The sequence below is a fragment of the Notamacropus eugenii genome, chromosome 2 (genome assembly GCF_028372415.1).
Source record: "Notamacropus eugenii isolate mMacEug1 chromosome 2, mMacEug1.pri_v2, whole genome shotgun sequence".
Lineage (NCBI taxonomy): Eukaryota > Metazoa > Chordata > Mammalia > Diprotodontia > Macropodidae > Notamacropus > Notamacropus eugenii.
The window spans coordinates 105,101,179-105,115,098 of NC_092873.1; the positions used below are offsets into that span (position 1 = coordinate 105,101,179).

The 13,920-nt window shown below is 40.8% G+C and overlaps 1 protein-coding gene across 19 annotated transcripts in view; it reads right to left on the minus strand.

The window, feature by feature from the left end:
• Window positions 1-13,920, minus strand: part of TRERF1 (transcriptional regulating factor 1) — a 334,655-nt gene that overhangs the window by 33,077 nt on the left and 287,658 nt on the right. For all 19 annotated transcript variants that reach the window (XM_072642154.1, XM_072642161.1, XM_072642162.1 and 16 more), the window contains one exon: window positions 11,482-11,557. In XM_072642154.1, the coding sequence (XP_072498255.1) occupies window positions 11,482-11,557 (76 nt within the window). The remainder of the gene's footprint in view (window positions 1-11,481; window positions 11,558-13,920) is intronic.

Genomic DNA, 13,920 nt, shown 5'->3' on the forward strand with positions numbered 1-13,920 from the left:
GCACCTCCCAACCTTGGGCATTTTTACTGTTTCCGTGCCTGGAATACTCTTCCTTCTCATTTCTGTCCCTTGGCTTCCTTAACACTCAGCTAAAATTCCACCTTCTACCAAGTCTTTCTTGATCCCCTTTCTCCTTTACCTAAATGCTTTACATGTAGTTGTTTTCAAGTTGCCTCCTCTATTAGTCTGTGAGTTCTGTGCAGGCAGGGGCTATCTTTCACCTTTCTTTGTATCCCTAGCACTTAACACAGAGCCCAGTAGTTGTGCCATAGTAGGCACTTACTAAATGCTAGTTGATCGACTGACTGATGGACATTAAGAACAATGGTAGGACAGCACACAAACAGAGGCAAGATTGTATAATACAGATTGGATACACGAAGGGTTAAAGAATTCAGAGTAAAAGGCAAGGTCCCTGAGGTTATTTCAGGAAGGCTTTACAGGAAGGAAGAGTTCAAATAAAATGGCACTAAACACAAAATGGCCATTGGGGCCATATTAGACAAGAATAGGACCACAGAGTCATCATCTATTCCAACAAACTTACAGACACAGAAATCTAGAGGCTGGATAATTTGTCCAAGGTCACACAGATAACACAGTTTCAGAATTATTTATGAACCAACTGGACAGAGCACAGGGTCTCAGGAAGACCTGAGTTCGAATCCAGCCTCAGATGCTTCCTATCTGTGTGATCCTGGGCAAGTCACTTCATCACTATTTGCCTCAGTTTTCTCATCTATAAAATGGTGATAATAATAATCCCTAACTCCCAGGGTTGTTGTGAGGGCTAAAATAAATAATAATTATAAAACACTTACCATAGCACCTGGCAGGAATATTGTTAATATCAAATGTAATATTCCCTTCTGTGTCAACAATAAAAAAGCTCATCCCTCCCAGTGATCCCAAGAATGTCATTGCATTTCTCCTGCACTTTAGAGGGACAGGCTTACTGTCAGTATGGTTTTTTTGACAGAGAAGGGAATATTATATTTTATATTAACAATATTCCTGTCAGCAGCTATTTAAATGTAAGCTGTCATTATTATAGATGACTCAGGTGATAAAAAGTGCTGGGCCTGGAGTCAGGAAGATCTGAGATAAATCTGGCCTCAGATACTTACTAACTAGGTGACCCTGAGCAAGTCACTTAATCTGTTTGTCTTAATCCACTGGAGAAGGAAATGGCAAAGCATTCCAGTGTCTTTGCCAAGAAAACCCCATGTACGGAATGGTTCATGGGGACATAAGTAAATAAATGAATAATTGCAATCATTATTATAGACATTATTATTATTTAAATCTGTCCTCAGGCCCTTCCTAGTTGTGTGATCCTAGGCTAGTCTGTCTGCCTCAGTTTCTTCAACTGTAAAATGAGAAAAATAATGGCACCTCCCTCCCAGGGTTGTTGTGAGGGTGAAGTGAGATAATCAATGTGAAATGCTCAGTGCAGAACTTGGTATATAGTAAACACTATATAAATAAATGTTGGTTATTGTTATCATTAGCCCTTCCATAGCAATACCCTCCTTCAGCAGTGGTTCAGCATCACTCCCTTCCAACTCCTGAGTTTAGTGAAAAGACAAGTGGGCCTGGTGAATTCCACAGATGTCCTCAACAGTTACCACTGAGAGCCTAGGATGTGTAGGGCTAGGTGTTACGGTGAATGCAAAGACATCCACTGGGGACATATAACTAAGATGAATTTGATGAGGATTCAAAATTCCTTATTTTAGAAACAAGATGTGAAAACTGGCCAACTTTGGAGGGCAGAAATAATGAGCATCTTATAATCAGTAACAAGGGTCTGAATAAGACGCATATTTTACACAAATAATGTCAATGGAAGAGAAGGAACATCTGGGACCACTGGCCTCCTAGTCAGAAAGTGGGGTCTTATCAAAGTTCTAGCTGAATGCCTTGGGCAACTAACTCATTTAACCACTTAGTGCCCCAGGCAACCAAGTCTCTGCATTAGAATGAGGGAATTCCTTACACCAAATAAATCATAGGTCTAGACACTGCTTATATGTTCCAAGGAAAATGTTTTGTAACCAACAAAGCCCCTCAAAAACAAAATGTGGGTTATTATTATTATTTTAAGAGAGGAGTTCTTAATCTTTTTTATTATAGACCTCTGGCCATCTGGTGAACCTATGGATCTCTTCTCAGACTTTCTCTCAGAAGAAAATTTCTAAATGTATAAAATAAAATACAGAGGACTTCAAAGGAAACTGGTTATATTGAAATAGTTATCAAAACATTTAAAAGAAAAAAAGTTCACAGATACTAGGTTAAGAACCCCTGTGAGGGGAGGAGCCAAGATGGCGGAGTAGAAAGACACACATATGCTAGCTCCGAACCCACAGCCCATAAAATTCCTGTAAAGAAGAACTCCCAACAAATTCTGGAGCAGCAGAAGCCACAGAACAACAGAGTGGAGGAGATTTATACTCCAGAGAGCCCTGAAAAACTGACGCGAAAGGTCTGTCATGCACCGGACCTGGAGCAGAGCCCAGCCCTGCACTGGCTGCGTGGCACCAAGAGGAGCAGATCTGAGCAGGCTTCATGGACGGAATCTCCAGCGGCCGCGCAGGTCCCTCTACCCACGGGTGCGGGGAGTCAGTGAGAGAGTCTTTTTGGCTCACTGAGAGGGGAGTGGGGTGTCCCCATGGCTCAGGTCCCCTCGGGAGGCAGCAGCGGATGGGGCTCCCGAGGCAGGCAGGAGCCGCGATCCATCGTTGAAGGTCTCTGCATAAACCCCCTGAGGGAACTGAGCCTTGTGTGGCAGCCCTGCCCCCACCTGAGCCCCAGAACTTAATCTCACACTGAATAGCAGCCCCGCCCAAAGCCCTGAGGCTGGGAAGCAGCATTTGAATCTCAGACCCCAAATGCTGGCTGGGTGGATCCGGAGGCAAGGTGGGTGTGGAGAGGACACTCAGAAGTCAAGTCACTGACTGGGAAAATGCCCAGAAAAGGGGAAAAATATAAGACCATAGAAAGTTACTTTCTTGGTGAACAGAGATCTCTTCCCATCCTTTTGGATGAGGAAGAACAAGGCTTACCATCAGGGAAAGACACAGAAGTCAAGGCTTCTGTATCCCAAACATCCAGATTAAATATTCAATGGGCTCAGGCCATGGAAGAGCTCAAAAAGGATTTTGAAAATCAGGTTAAGAACCCCTGTTCTAAAAAATATTGCACAATATAGTAGTATTGACCACTAGGGAGTTCAGTGGATAAAGTGCTAGGACCTAGAGTGGGGAAGACCTGAGTTCAAATCTGACTTTAGACATTTACTAGATGTGTGACCCTGGAGCAAACCCTGTTTGCCTCAGTTTCTTCATCTGTCAAATGAGCTGCAGAAGGAAATGACAAACACTCTAGTAGCTTTGCCAGGAAAACCCCAAATGGAATAGTGAAAAGCCGGACACAACTGAAACAACTGAACAACATATGGTAGTATAGACTAAGAAATGCAGGATACAGGAAAAGAGTCTGTCAGGATGTCAGAGTAAAAGATTAATCCCTAAGGGGTGGATGTGGTCAGGGAAGGAGGTAGAGGAGGGCTTTGAAGAAAAGGGAGGACTTAAGCAAATACAATTAAAAACAAAAAAAGGAGATTATCCCAGGTGGGGAGAACAGGGTAACCAAAAGGGAGAAATTAGGAATGTCAAGCATGTGTTCAGGTGATTCTGCACAGTCCTGATTGGATGAATTTATTTTCCAAGACAGCAGCAGTTTCTATAGCAGCGGTTCTCAAACTTTTGTTTTAAGGGTTATATTTACTGAGATTCACTGTGTGAGAAAGGAAATTGGATAAAATTTTAAAAACATGTTAATTCATTAAAAATAACAATAACAAATCCACTATATGTTAACATAAGTAACATTTTTATGAAAAGTAACTTTTACCAAAAAAAAGTAGTGACAAGAGTGGAATTGCTTCATGTACTTTTGTAATTCCCTTTAATAGACACTTACAGAAGATATCTAAATTCTCCTATATGTTTCTGCATTCAATCTGTTGTGATATGTTGTTTTGGCTTAAGTATATGAGGAAAATTCAGCCTCGTATAGATAGCTAGTTTGAAAAGGGTAGAATATTTTAATAGGCAAATAATTATTATGAAAATAATTTTGACTTCATGGATCCTGGAGGAAGCTTGGTGTGATTATCATTGGATCACAGATCCAGAACTAAAAGGGATCTCTGAGGTCATCTAGTCCAACTCCCCATTTTACAGTAGGGGAAACTGAGGCCCAGAGAAATTAAATGGTTTGCCCAAGGTTACACAGCAAGGTAAAATGAGAAGTAGTACTGGAAGCCAAATCCTCTGACTTTTCACTGAAATGAATGTCATTTCCCCTCTCCCAAGTCTCTCAGTTTCCTCATCTGTAATATGAAGATGATGATCCTTGAGGTAACTATTTCACAGTCTTTGTGAGGAGAGCTCTGTATGAATGGAAGTTGTTAGTATTATTAGCTTTGCCCCCTTAGGGCTCCTAATTCATCCTTTCCTACTCTGTACTTTCCAAATCTGCCTTTAATCCAAAACCAAGAGGAAGGGTGGTTCTCTGGGCTCTTTGCCATGTCTGATGGATTTCTTCCCTGTTCTAGATAAGCAATTATTAATCTTGGTCTTTTTGGAATCTCTCAGAGTTAAAGAGAACTTCTATTCAAAATATACAGGGTTTAAGGCTGGCTTGAAATTCTCCTTCCCCAGTGCATTTAATCTCAATGCCTAACAAACTTCCCATTTACTAAGTGCCAACCAAGTAGAAAGAGCAAAGGGTTAATTTGCTGAAGTGCCCACAGGAGTCATTTGTGCTACCTCAGGATTCCTGGCTATTGGGCTGTTATCAGCAGGGGGCCCTAATAAGCCGATTAGAGCTAATTAGAAAAGAGACTAATTAACTAGGGGAAGCTGCTGCTGGAACATCATCAAGGGGGAAATGTTTTGAGTTCTGGTTGTCAGAGAAATAGATTCCTGAGATGTGGCTGATTTCAGGGAAGATATACAGAAATCCTGGCCCATGGGAAGAAAGGGATGCCAGGGGAAAGCGGTACAGGAGACCCGCTGTGCGGCTTTGAAAAAAGGAGTTACTTTAGCCAATTATGAAGAATTCTGCCCACCTCTGGATGGACTCTGTGCAGAAGCAGATGCGTATGGCTGGACACAGCCAGTGTAGGAATTTGTTTTTGCTTGATTGACTATACATACTTATTTTAAAAGATTTTCTTTTTCTTCAGTCTATGTGTGGGGGTGGTAGTGAAAAGAGAAAATAAATATTAAAGAAATTTAATTTTAAAAATACATATAAATGCAAAAAAAATTCTTTATGTAAGAGATATGGTGCTGTTTTATTTAGGGAAAGTGTGGGTAGTTTAAGCTAAAGGTGCTCCAAAAATTACCTTTTCAAAAGAGGACAGAGCCAGACTATTCATTTTACAAATTATTACTGAGCAACTACTTGGTACAGGATATTGTATATATTTCATATTTATATATCCTATTATGTAAGATACACACATATATATCTTATTATATATCCTACGAAGCTACATAGGATATTGTATATACTGTATAATTATTTATCCTATTACATAAGATACACACATACACATATCTTATTATATATCCTATAAAGCTACATAAGATATTGTATATGTTGTTCAGTTATCTATCCTATTATATAAGATACACATAAATATATGTCTTATATATCTTTTAAAGCAGCATAGGATATTGTATATATTGTACAGTTATCTATCCTATTACATAAGAGACACACACATATATATCTTATCATACATCCTATAAAGCTGCTTTCACAGTCTCATAGGTTTGGAGCTTGGAAAGACACTTCAGACATGATCTGATACAAAAGTGTCAAACTCAAGGCATTCCTGAGTGCCACAGGAACCAGATTAAAATATTCCTAGGAAATGTTTAACCAAATAAGTAAAAATACAATACAACATAGATAATATTAATTTGTGGTTTTCTAAATCAATATTGCAGGCCACAAAAGATCCATTTTCTATTTGAGCTTGACACCACTAATCTGGTACAACTTGCCCCACCTTCTTCATTTTACAAATGAGAAAACTGAGGTCACAGAAGTTAAGTAATTTGTCTAAGGTGCAAGGCTTCTGGCTTAAACCTGGCAGATATTCTGTGTTCCATGAGGCTCTCTCAATTGCGCTGTATTCATTTGCCTCTATGTAGCTATATAAATGTTCTTATGTTCTTTCCTGGTGTATTAAAGTCTGTTCCCTGGGACACTCGGAGATTTCTTTTAATCTTCTGTAGACCACTTCTTTGTCTCCCCCTGCTCCCACTCCAGGCGTTGTAGACTGAGTGTTCAGTATGCGGTATGAACTGATAGTAGATTGTGTTGCAATATTCCTTTAGAAGAAGAGAACTGTTTCTTGCCCTCCTTCCCACTCAGAGAGCCATCTGTAAAGCTGACCCGTTCAACTGAAAAACCCAAAGATGCTGCAATTCCAATTACAGCCATGTGTGGGTCATTACTATTACTCCTACACACACCCTATCTCTCACTACCCAATATAATTGCTACCATATGAACCGACAGACAGACGGTGAATTTCAAACTTCTAAAACTAGGATCCTCCCACTAAAAAGAAGCGGTCACTCTCACTGCCTTTTGGGGTCCTCCACAGGTAGAAAGCCTTAGCTTCTACCTGAGGGGGAAGGAGATCATCAGAACTAACCCCATACCTTGAGTAACACTCTTCCTGTCTATAATACTAATGGGTAGATCAGAAGCTTTGCTGAGGGGGCTGAACCCTGGCTCCCTTTGAAGAAATGAAAAGGCCTCATGGATTACACAGTCAACATTTCATGCATTACACAGTCAACATTTCATCCCATGGACCAAGTTAAATTTAATGGGATAACCTTAGTTTAGGAAGAGGTCCTTTGAATTCTAGCTAGGTACCACTCCTGGCCTGTTTTGGTTCTCTGGTTTTCCATGGATGGCTTATCATAGTATCGTACGTCTAGAGATGGAAGAGATCCCCAGAAGCCAGTAATTCTACAAATGAGGAAATGAAGGCAGGGTATGATTAAATAACTTCCTCAGAGAGGTAGTAAGCATCAGAGAGGGAGACAGAACCCAAGTCCTCTGATGCCAGAGGCAATGTTCTTTCTACTGTCTATGCTGTTCATTTTTTCAGTTGTGTCCAACACTTTGTGACCTCATTCAGGGTTTTCTTGGCAAACATACTCAAGTGGTTTGCCATTCCCTTCTCTAGCTCATTTTATAGATGAGAAAACTAAGGCCAACAGGGTTAAGTGACTTGCCCAGGGTCATACAGCTAATAAGAGTCTGAGACCAGATATGAACTCAAGAAGATGAGGCTTTCTGACTCTAGGCTTGGCACTGTCCACTTCAGCACCTAGCTGCCCCTACATACTTATGCTGCCTATTTTTCATCTTTTGCTGGTGAATACCAACAACAGCATTTATTTTAAGATCTGCAAAAATACCGTACAAATATTTTACCTAACAACAATCCTGGAAAGAAGATGCTAACAGTATTTTACAGATGAGGAAACTGAAGCAGATGGAGGACAGGTGATGTGTCCAAAGTCACATAGCTAGTAAATGTCTGAGGATGAATTTTTTAACTCAGGTCATTCTGATTCCAGGTCCAGTCACCATACCATTAGCTGCCTCTATCAGAACTAAGGAGAAGTAAGAGAAAAGATTCTCCCCACTTTCTCCTATCTTTTCCTGAATTGAGACCAGCCTTCTTCAGTCTTACTCTCAGAAGATGTATCTTATCTTAGCCAATGTGCTGACAGTCTGAGACAAGACATGCCTTAGGCTCCTGGAGGGGGCTTCAGGGTTTCTCTTAGTGACATGATGCTAACATCAGATGAGGACTAGTTGGGATTGGCAAAAGAACTCCCTTTGGGGAGACTTGTACCTTACTTAGGATTTAGCCCTTTACTGCTCCCTATTTCTCCCTCAGCCCTCTATCCCTTCACTCCCTCTTTCCTTGGAAATCCCAGGTGGGAAAAGATTCCAAACAGATGAGAGCAATGAACGGCAAAGAGAGAAGGAAGATCATCTCCCAAATTCTGCATGTATGAAGACAGTCCCAAGTCCCAGCAACCAACAAATATAATTTGGCAGCAGTGATATCACTACTCCCATGATCCCAAGTCCAAATGCCCTTGTTTTAGGAGAGGGACAAGTGGCAAGAACCCCACATCCCACACAAACTCTAGGCAGAGCTTGAAAATGAGCACTCAGATACACTTTGAGACACTGAACACATGTCATTGCTGCTAAAGACAAAACTAAACACTGAATGAGTAAAGTCAGGGAATCGTAGAAGAGCTAAATCATTTCTATAGCTTCATCCGGAGCCATAACGCAACCCTCTATCCATTCCAGGCAGACATCGGGAAGGAAAATATTTGGATGGCCACAATATATGAAAAGATCATCTTTCAGCAGTTAAGCCACTTTTATATGGTCTCTGAGTCAAAATTAAATGGTCTCTTCCTCATCCTGTCCCTGCTCCTTCCATCATCACCACAAATCTGGCTGCTTGGCCCTCACCCAGTCCCATGCTTTCTGGAAGTGATTAGTAGGTGAATATTACTGTAATTACTCACCTAAAAAGCAAATTAAAGAGGCAGCAGGGAACACATGTAAAACACTTTGCCTACCATAAAGGACCATTAAAATGTCATCTATTGTTATCGTCTAAGAGGCTACATGGTGTACTGGATACAGAGAGAGGCTGAGAGTGAAGAAGACCCAGATTCAGGTCTCCCACCTGACATATAGAGGCAGGACAAGTCAATTAACCTATACACAGGCAGGACAAGTCAATTAACCTATCGGATGCAGGACAGGTGCTGATTTGTCCTAATAGAAGGAAATTCATCACTGGGACTTCTCCACACCACAGGGATGGTCCATAGGTTTGTATGCTGAGTGTGTGTCCAGGTCCATCCTGATGTTTCCAGAAAAAAAATGTGCTATTTTGTCTCTTTTTTGAAATTGCATTTTTTTTTCAGTAAAGTTTGGCTGTTGCTTAAAAAAAATTACTTTAGCTACATTTTATTTTCTCCATTTTGTTTGATGAATAAAATTGATATGCTTCGTCTGTCTCACACCACCTACAATCTGTGATGTTTCCAAGATTTTGATATTCTGTGACACACAGGCACACAACAGCACTGTTAGAAGACAGGTGTGGAAACAATGGGGTGGGAGGTGGGGAGGTTGTGGCAGTGAACAGTGTGTGGCTAGGAAATGTCCCAAACACCATGTGGTCCACTCTTGACTCCCCTGAGCCCAATACAATGTTCACCAGAAATACCTGTCTGAGGAACATATACTGATATAGTAACCCGATGGCCCACCCATTCTCATAACCAGTCAAGTATCTGGTTTTTCTATGCCTCTTTTTTTTTTTAAAAAAAAATCACTTTAAATTACTGTAGAGTTCACTAGGGAAAGCCTGGGGAGTCACAGGAATCTAACTGGCCTGAGTAGGCAATTAATATTTTAACCTTGGAGAAGGTAAGGAAGGGAAAGGAATAAGCATTTATTAAATGCCTACACCATGCATCAGGCACTGTGCTAAGAGCTTTACAAGAATTATCTTATTTGATCCCCACAACACCCCAGGAGATGGTAATAACCACAATAATAAAATAACATTTATACGATCTATGTATCAGGCACTATGCTAAGCGCTTTACAAGGATTATCTCATTTGATCCTCATAACAACCTTGGACAGCAGGTGCTACTATTATCCCCATTTGACAGTTGAAAAAACTGAGGCAAACAGATTAAGTGAATTGCCTAGAGGTCACAGCTAGTAAGTATCTGAGTCTGGATTTGAACTGTGCTCTTCCTGACTCTAAGACCTGTACTCTATCCACTATGCCACCTAGCTTATCTCTTTCCTGATTCTAACTTTATTTAACTTCAAAAGTTCCTCATTCCCCCTAAAAACAAAAAAGTAGGGATACTGTTAACAACATCGTTATTATCAGTTAGCCAGGAGACAGAAGAGTTGAAGATGATAGTGGAATCTCATGTCTCTTTTATTTTACCTGGCCGTGTGATTTGACAGAGATAGGGAACTCCCAATAAGAACATCTCCCCCCCCACCGCACCCCCCCACACACAACTGGCAATGCATCTGCAACTCACAGTTTTAGGGCATTATCAGGGACACTGAGATCTTCAGTGACTTACCCAGGCAGTGTGTCAGAGGACAGACTTGAACTAAGGTCTTCCTGACTCCAAGACTAGTTCTCTACTAATACTGTATGCTATCCTAGGTGCTGCAGACATAAAGATCTTGTCCTAAATGAGTGTGCGATATTAGAGAGATTATCTATAACCAGACTCTACCCGTGACACCATGATGCCAATCTCTTGCTGCTCAGTCACGTCCAACTCTTTGTGACCCCATTTGGCGTCTTTCTTGGCAAAGATACTGGAGCGGTTTGCCATTTCTTTCTCCGGATCATTTTACAAATGAGGAACCTGAGGCAAACAGGGTTAAGGGATGCGCCCAGGGTCACATAGCTAGTAAGTGCCTGAGGCCAGATTTGAACTCACAAAGATGAGTCTTTCTGACTCCAGACCCAGCACTCTATCCTCTGTGCCCTGTAGCTGCCCTGATGCCGCACTTATCAGGCTGCTGTCATCATCATCATCGATGTCGTCACTGTCATCGTCATCATCATCATCAATGTATCTAGCATATCTAGCACTTTAAGGTTTGCAAAGCTCTTTCTAATATGCTTTACCACAGGCCTATCATGAAAAGTAAAATGAGAAACCACCCACATAATCTCTGACTTCCCAACTGACAACTAATGGACACCATATACCCTAAACACAAGGTACCCACCTTCTTTTCACATTAACTTAATAGCATCCCTTTAACAACATGACAAGGCAGCTAAGTGGTGCAGTGAATACAGTGCCAGGATTGGAGTCAGGAAGATCTGAGTTCACATCTGGCCACAGACACTTACTACCTATGTAACCCTGGGCAAATCATTCAACCCTGTTTGCCTCAGTTGCCTCATCTGTAAAATAAGCCAGAGGCCAACCACTCCAATATCTCCGCCAAGAAAACCCCCCAATGGGGTCACAAAGAGTTTGACACGACTAAATAGCAACACCGAAAACAAGCTGACGGTCACATCATCGCCGAGTTCAGGAGTATACTGTCACCAACTGAGCAGATAAAATCATCCTATTTGCTATAGCACCCATTTGCTAGGTGCTTGGAAGGCCTTAAAATAAATAAATTAAAAAAAAATAAAATAAATAATAATTATGGAACAATCAAATGGAAGACAACATTATCAACATCAGTTTAAAAAAAAAGAAAACTCCCCCCTCCCTTATTCCCTCAAAAAACAATGAGAGGGGATGGGGAAAACTGGGAACTTACCAGCATAGTGGTAATTTGCTAAAGGATGACATTTAAATCGCATGGGTTTCTTCAGCAGGAGCATTTCCAAAGCAGCCTACAGACCCATGGGAAAGAAAGGAAGCAGCATTAATCACTTGTACCCTGGGCCAAGTGGAGCGTCTTACACCCAAAGGAGAAAAAGCAAGCTCATCCCAAGGAAACCTCAGGAAGGTGGGGAAAAGGAAGGAGATAGAAGATGAAGGATGAGGTTTCCTTTCCTTATGCCACCCACATCAGAATCCAAGACCATCCTGAGATGGTTCTTCACTACAGGGAAAAGCAGGGACAATAATGGTTCTGCCAAATGGGCTGGGGAGCCAGGCAGAGTAGGGAGCAGCATCTTGCAAACAAGAGCATGGTGAAATTTCAAAATGCTCCAAGGAAAGAAGAGATCGATTGAGTACTTTAATATACCTATCATACTGCAGAGAGAAGTGGGTAATGCCAGAACATTTTATACAATAACAGCAGCATAAATACTTGAGAATTCTAACCAAGGAAATGGCCAAACATTATTTCAGGAGAATAAGGATGACATGTGCTACCCACCTCACACAGAACAGCGACAGACTCAAGATGCAAAATGAGAGATACATTTTGGATATGGCCAATGTAAGAATTTGTTTTGCTTGACTGTTAAAAGGGTTAATTTTTTTTTTAATTTTCTTTTTTTCTTCCTTTTTTGTAATGAGGTGGAGGTGGAGGGAGAAGAAGGAGAAAATGCTTTTGATAACAGGAAAATTTTTTTAATATAACTATCATATATCTCACACCTCTGACATATACTGGCTATGTGACTACGGGCAATTAACCTTAGCTCTCAGTACTATGGGCAACTCTCTAAGGCTTATCTAAGTTACAGAATAGTTATCAATCAATATAAAGGAGATGACACCCTGCATTGCTAAAGGGAGTTCCCCATTAATGAATTCACAGGTGCAGTCCCCCCTCCTAGCCTATATTTTATACAACAGATTATAACTGACAGTACTGGTAATGTTGGGGACAGAGCATACCTTCCTTGTAAGATTCCCAGTTCAAAGCTTTTTAAATCTATAACCTCATTTATCCTCAGCAATCTTTATTTGAAATAACAATAATGTTAATGCTGCCACTGGTTGAAAATTAAAGAACGTATACATAGTGCTAAGCGACACTCAGAGTGATATGGAGTAGAATTGGCTTTGGAGCAGGGAGATTTCTTTTCAAGTCAGTGGAGGTAGTGGGTAAAGCAGCTCCTAACGCTGATGAAATCATAAGCCTATACTCTACCCCTTCAACCTCCTACTACCAACAAATAAAAAAGCACAGAAACAGTGTCACTCTCCCCACTATGGCTCCAAGTAACCCTTCAGGCAGACACTGGGTTCTGAACCCTCTGACAAATTACCACAAAGATTACGGGCATCTCCATCTGGGCTTGCCAAGCTAGAAATGCTTAAGAGTTCATACCAGTGCCAAACCCTGTTTGTACTCCAAGAATAAGCCTAGTTAAGTCTGAAGAGGCTACCCCACTCTACTGAATGAGAACTATTTGGGGACCATTAACTTGACTCCTGAGGATAGTGTATGATCTGCATTGCTAAAACGAGTGGCCACACAGATAAAGTCACTGTATCATGAGGTAGCTCAGGACTGATCATTATGACCCTCATTTCCTTTTTTTAACGTATTTTTATTTATTTTCCCAATTACATTTTTAAAAATTTTATCATTTGTTTTTTAAAATTTTGAGCTCCAAATTCTCTCCCTACCTCCCATTCTTCCCCCACTCCTTGAGAAGGCAAGCAATATATCAATCATTCATGTGGATCATGCAAAACATTTCCATATTAGTCATGTTGCAAAGGCAAATACACACACACACACAAACAAGAAAAAAATGAAAAACAATATGTTTCATTCTGCACTCAGAGTTCATCAGTTCTTTCTCTGGAAATGAACAGCATTTTCCATCACGAGTCCACTGGGATTGTATGACACTCATTTTCATATTCGTAGAACTGAGGGCCAGAAATGAATTTAAGACTACTTAATCTGCCCACCTCTGCCGCACATACAATATGAATGGTACACCGAGGGAAATCTGAGGCTCAAAGACATTCAGTGACTTGACCGAGTTAGTGGCCCAAGTGTTCAACTCTTAATTCAATCTATTGTTCAGTGGGTTAAAAATATCTCCCCTATTTGACAAGGGGGTATTAGGGAATGATTTTGGTGGTATCCAAGGGGGTACCAGGGCAAAGGGAGGGAAACACACCATCAAAATAAATGTCAAATATTTAACTACAGAGTTACAGGCATTTGAATGAAGATCAAACTTTGGCTGAAGTCTTAGCCAAGTCACAGACTGTCTGGCTCTATATATGCACAAATTTTGGGGGGACTAATTATTTAAGTAAGTCCTTCAGCTTTTAT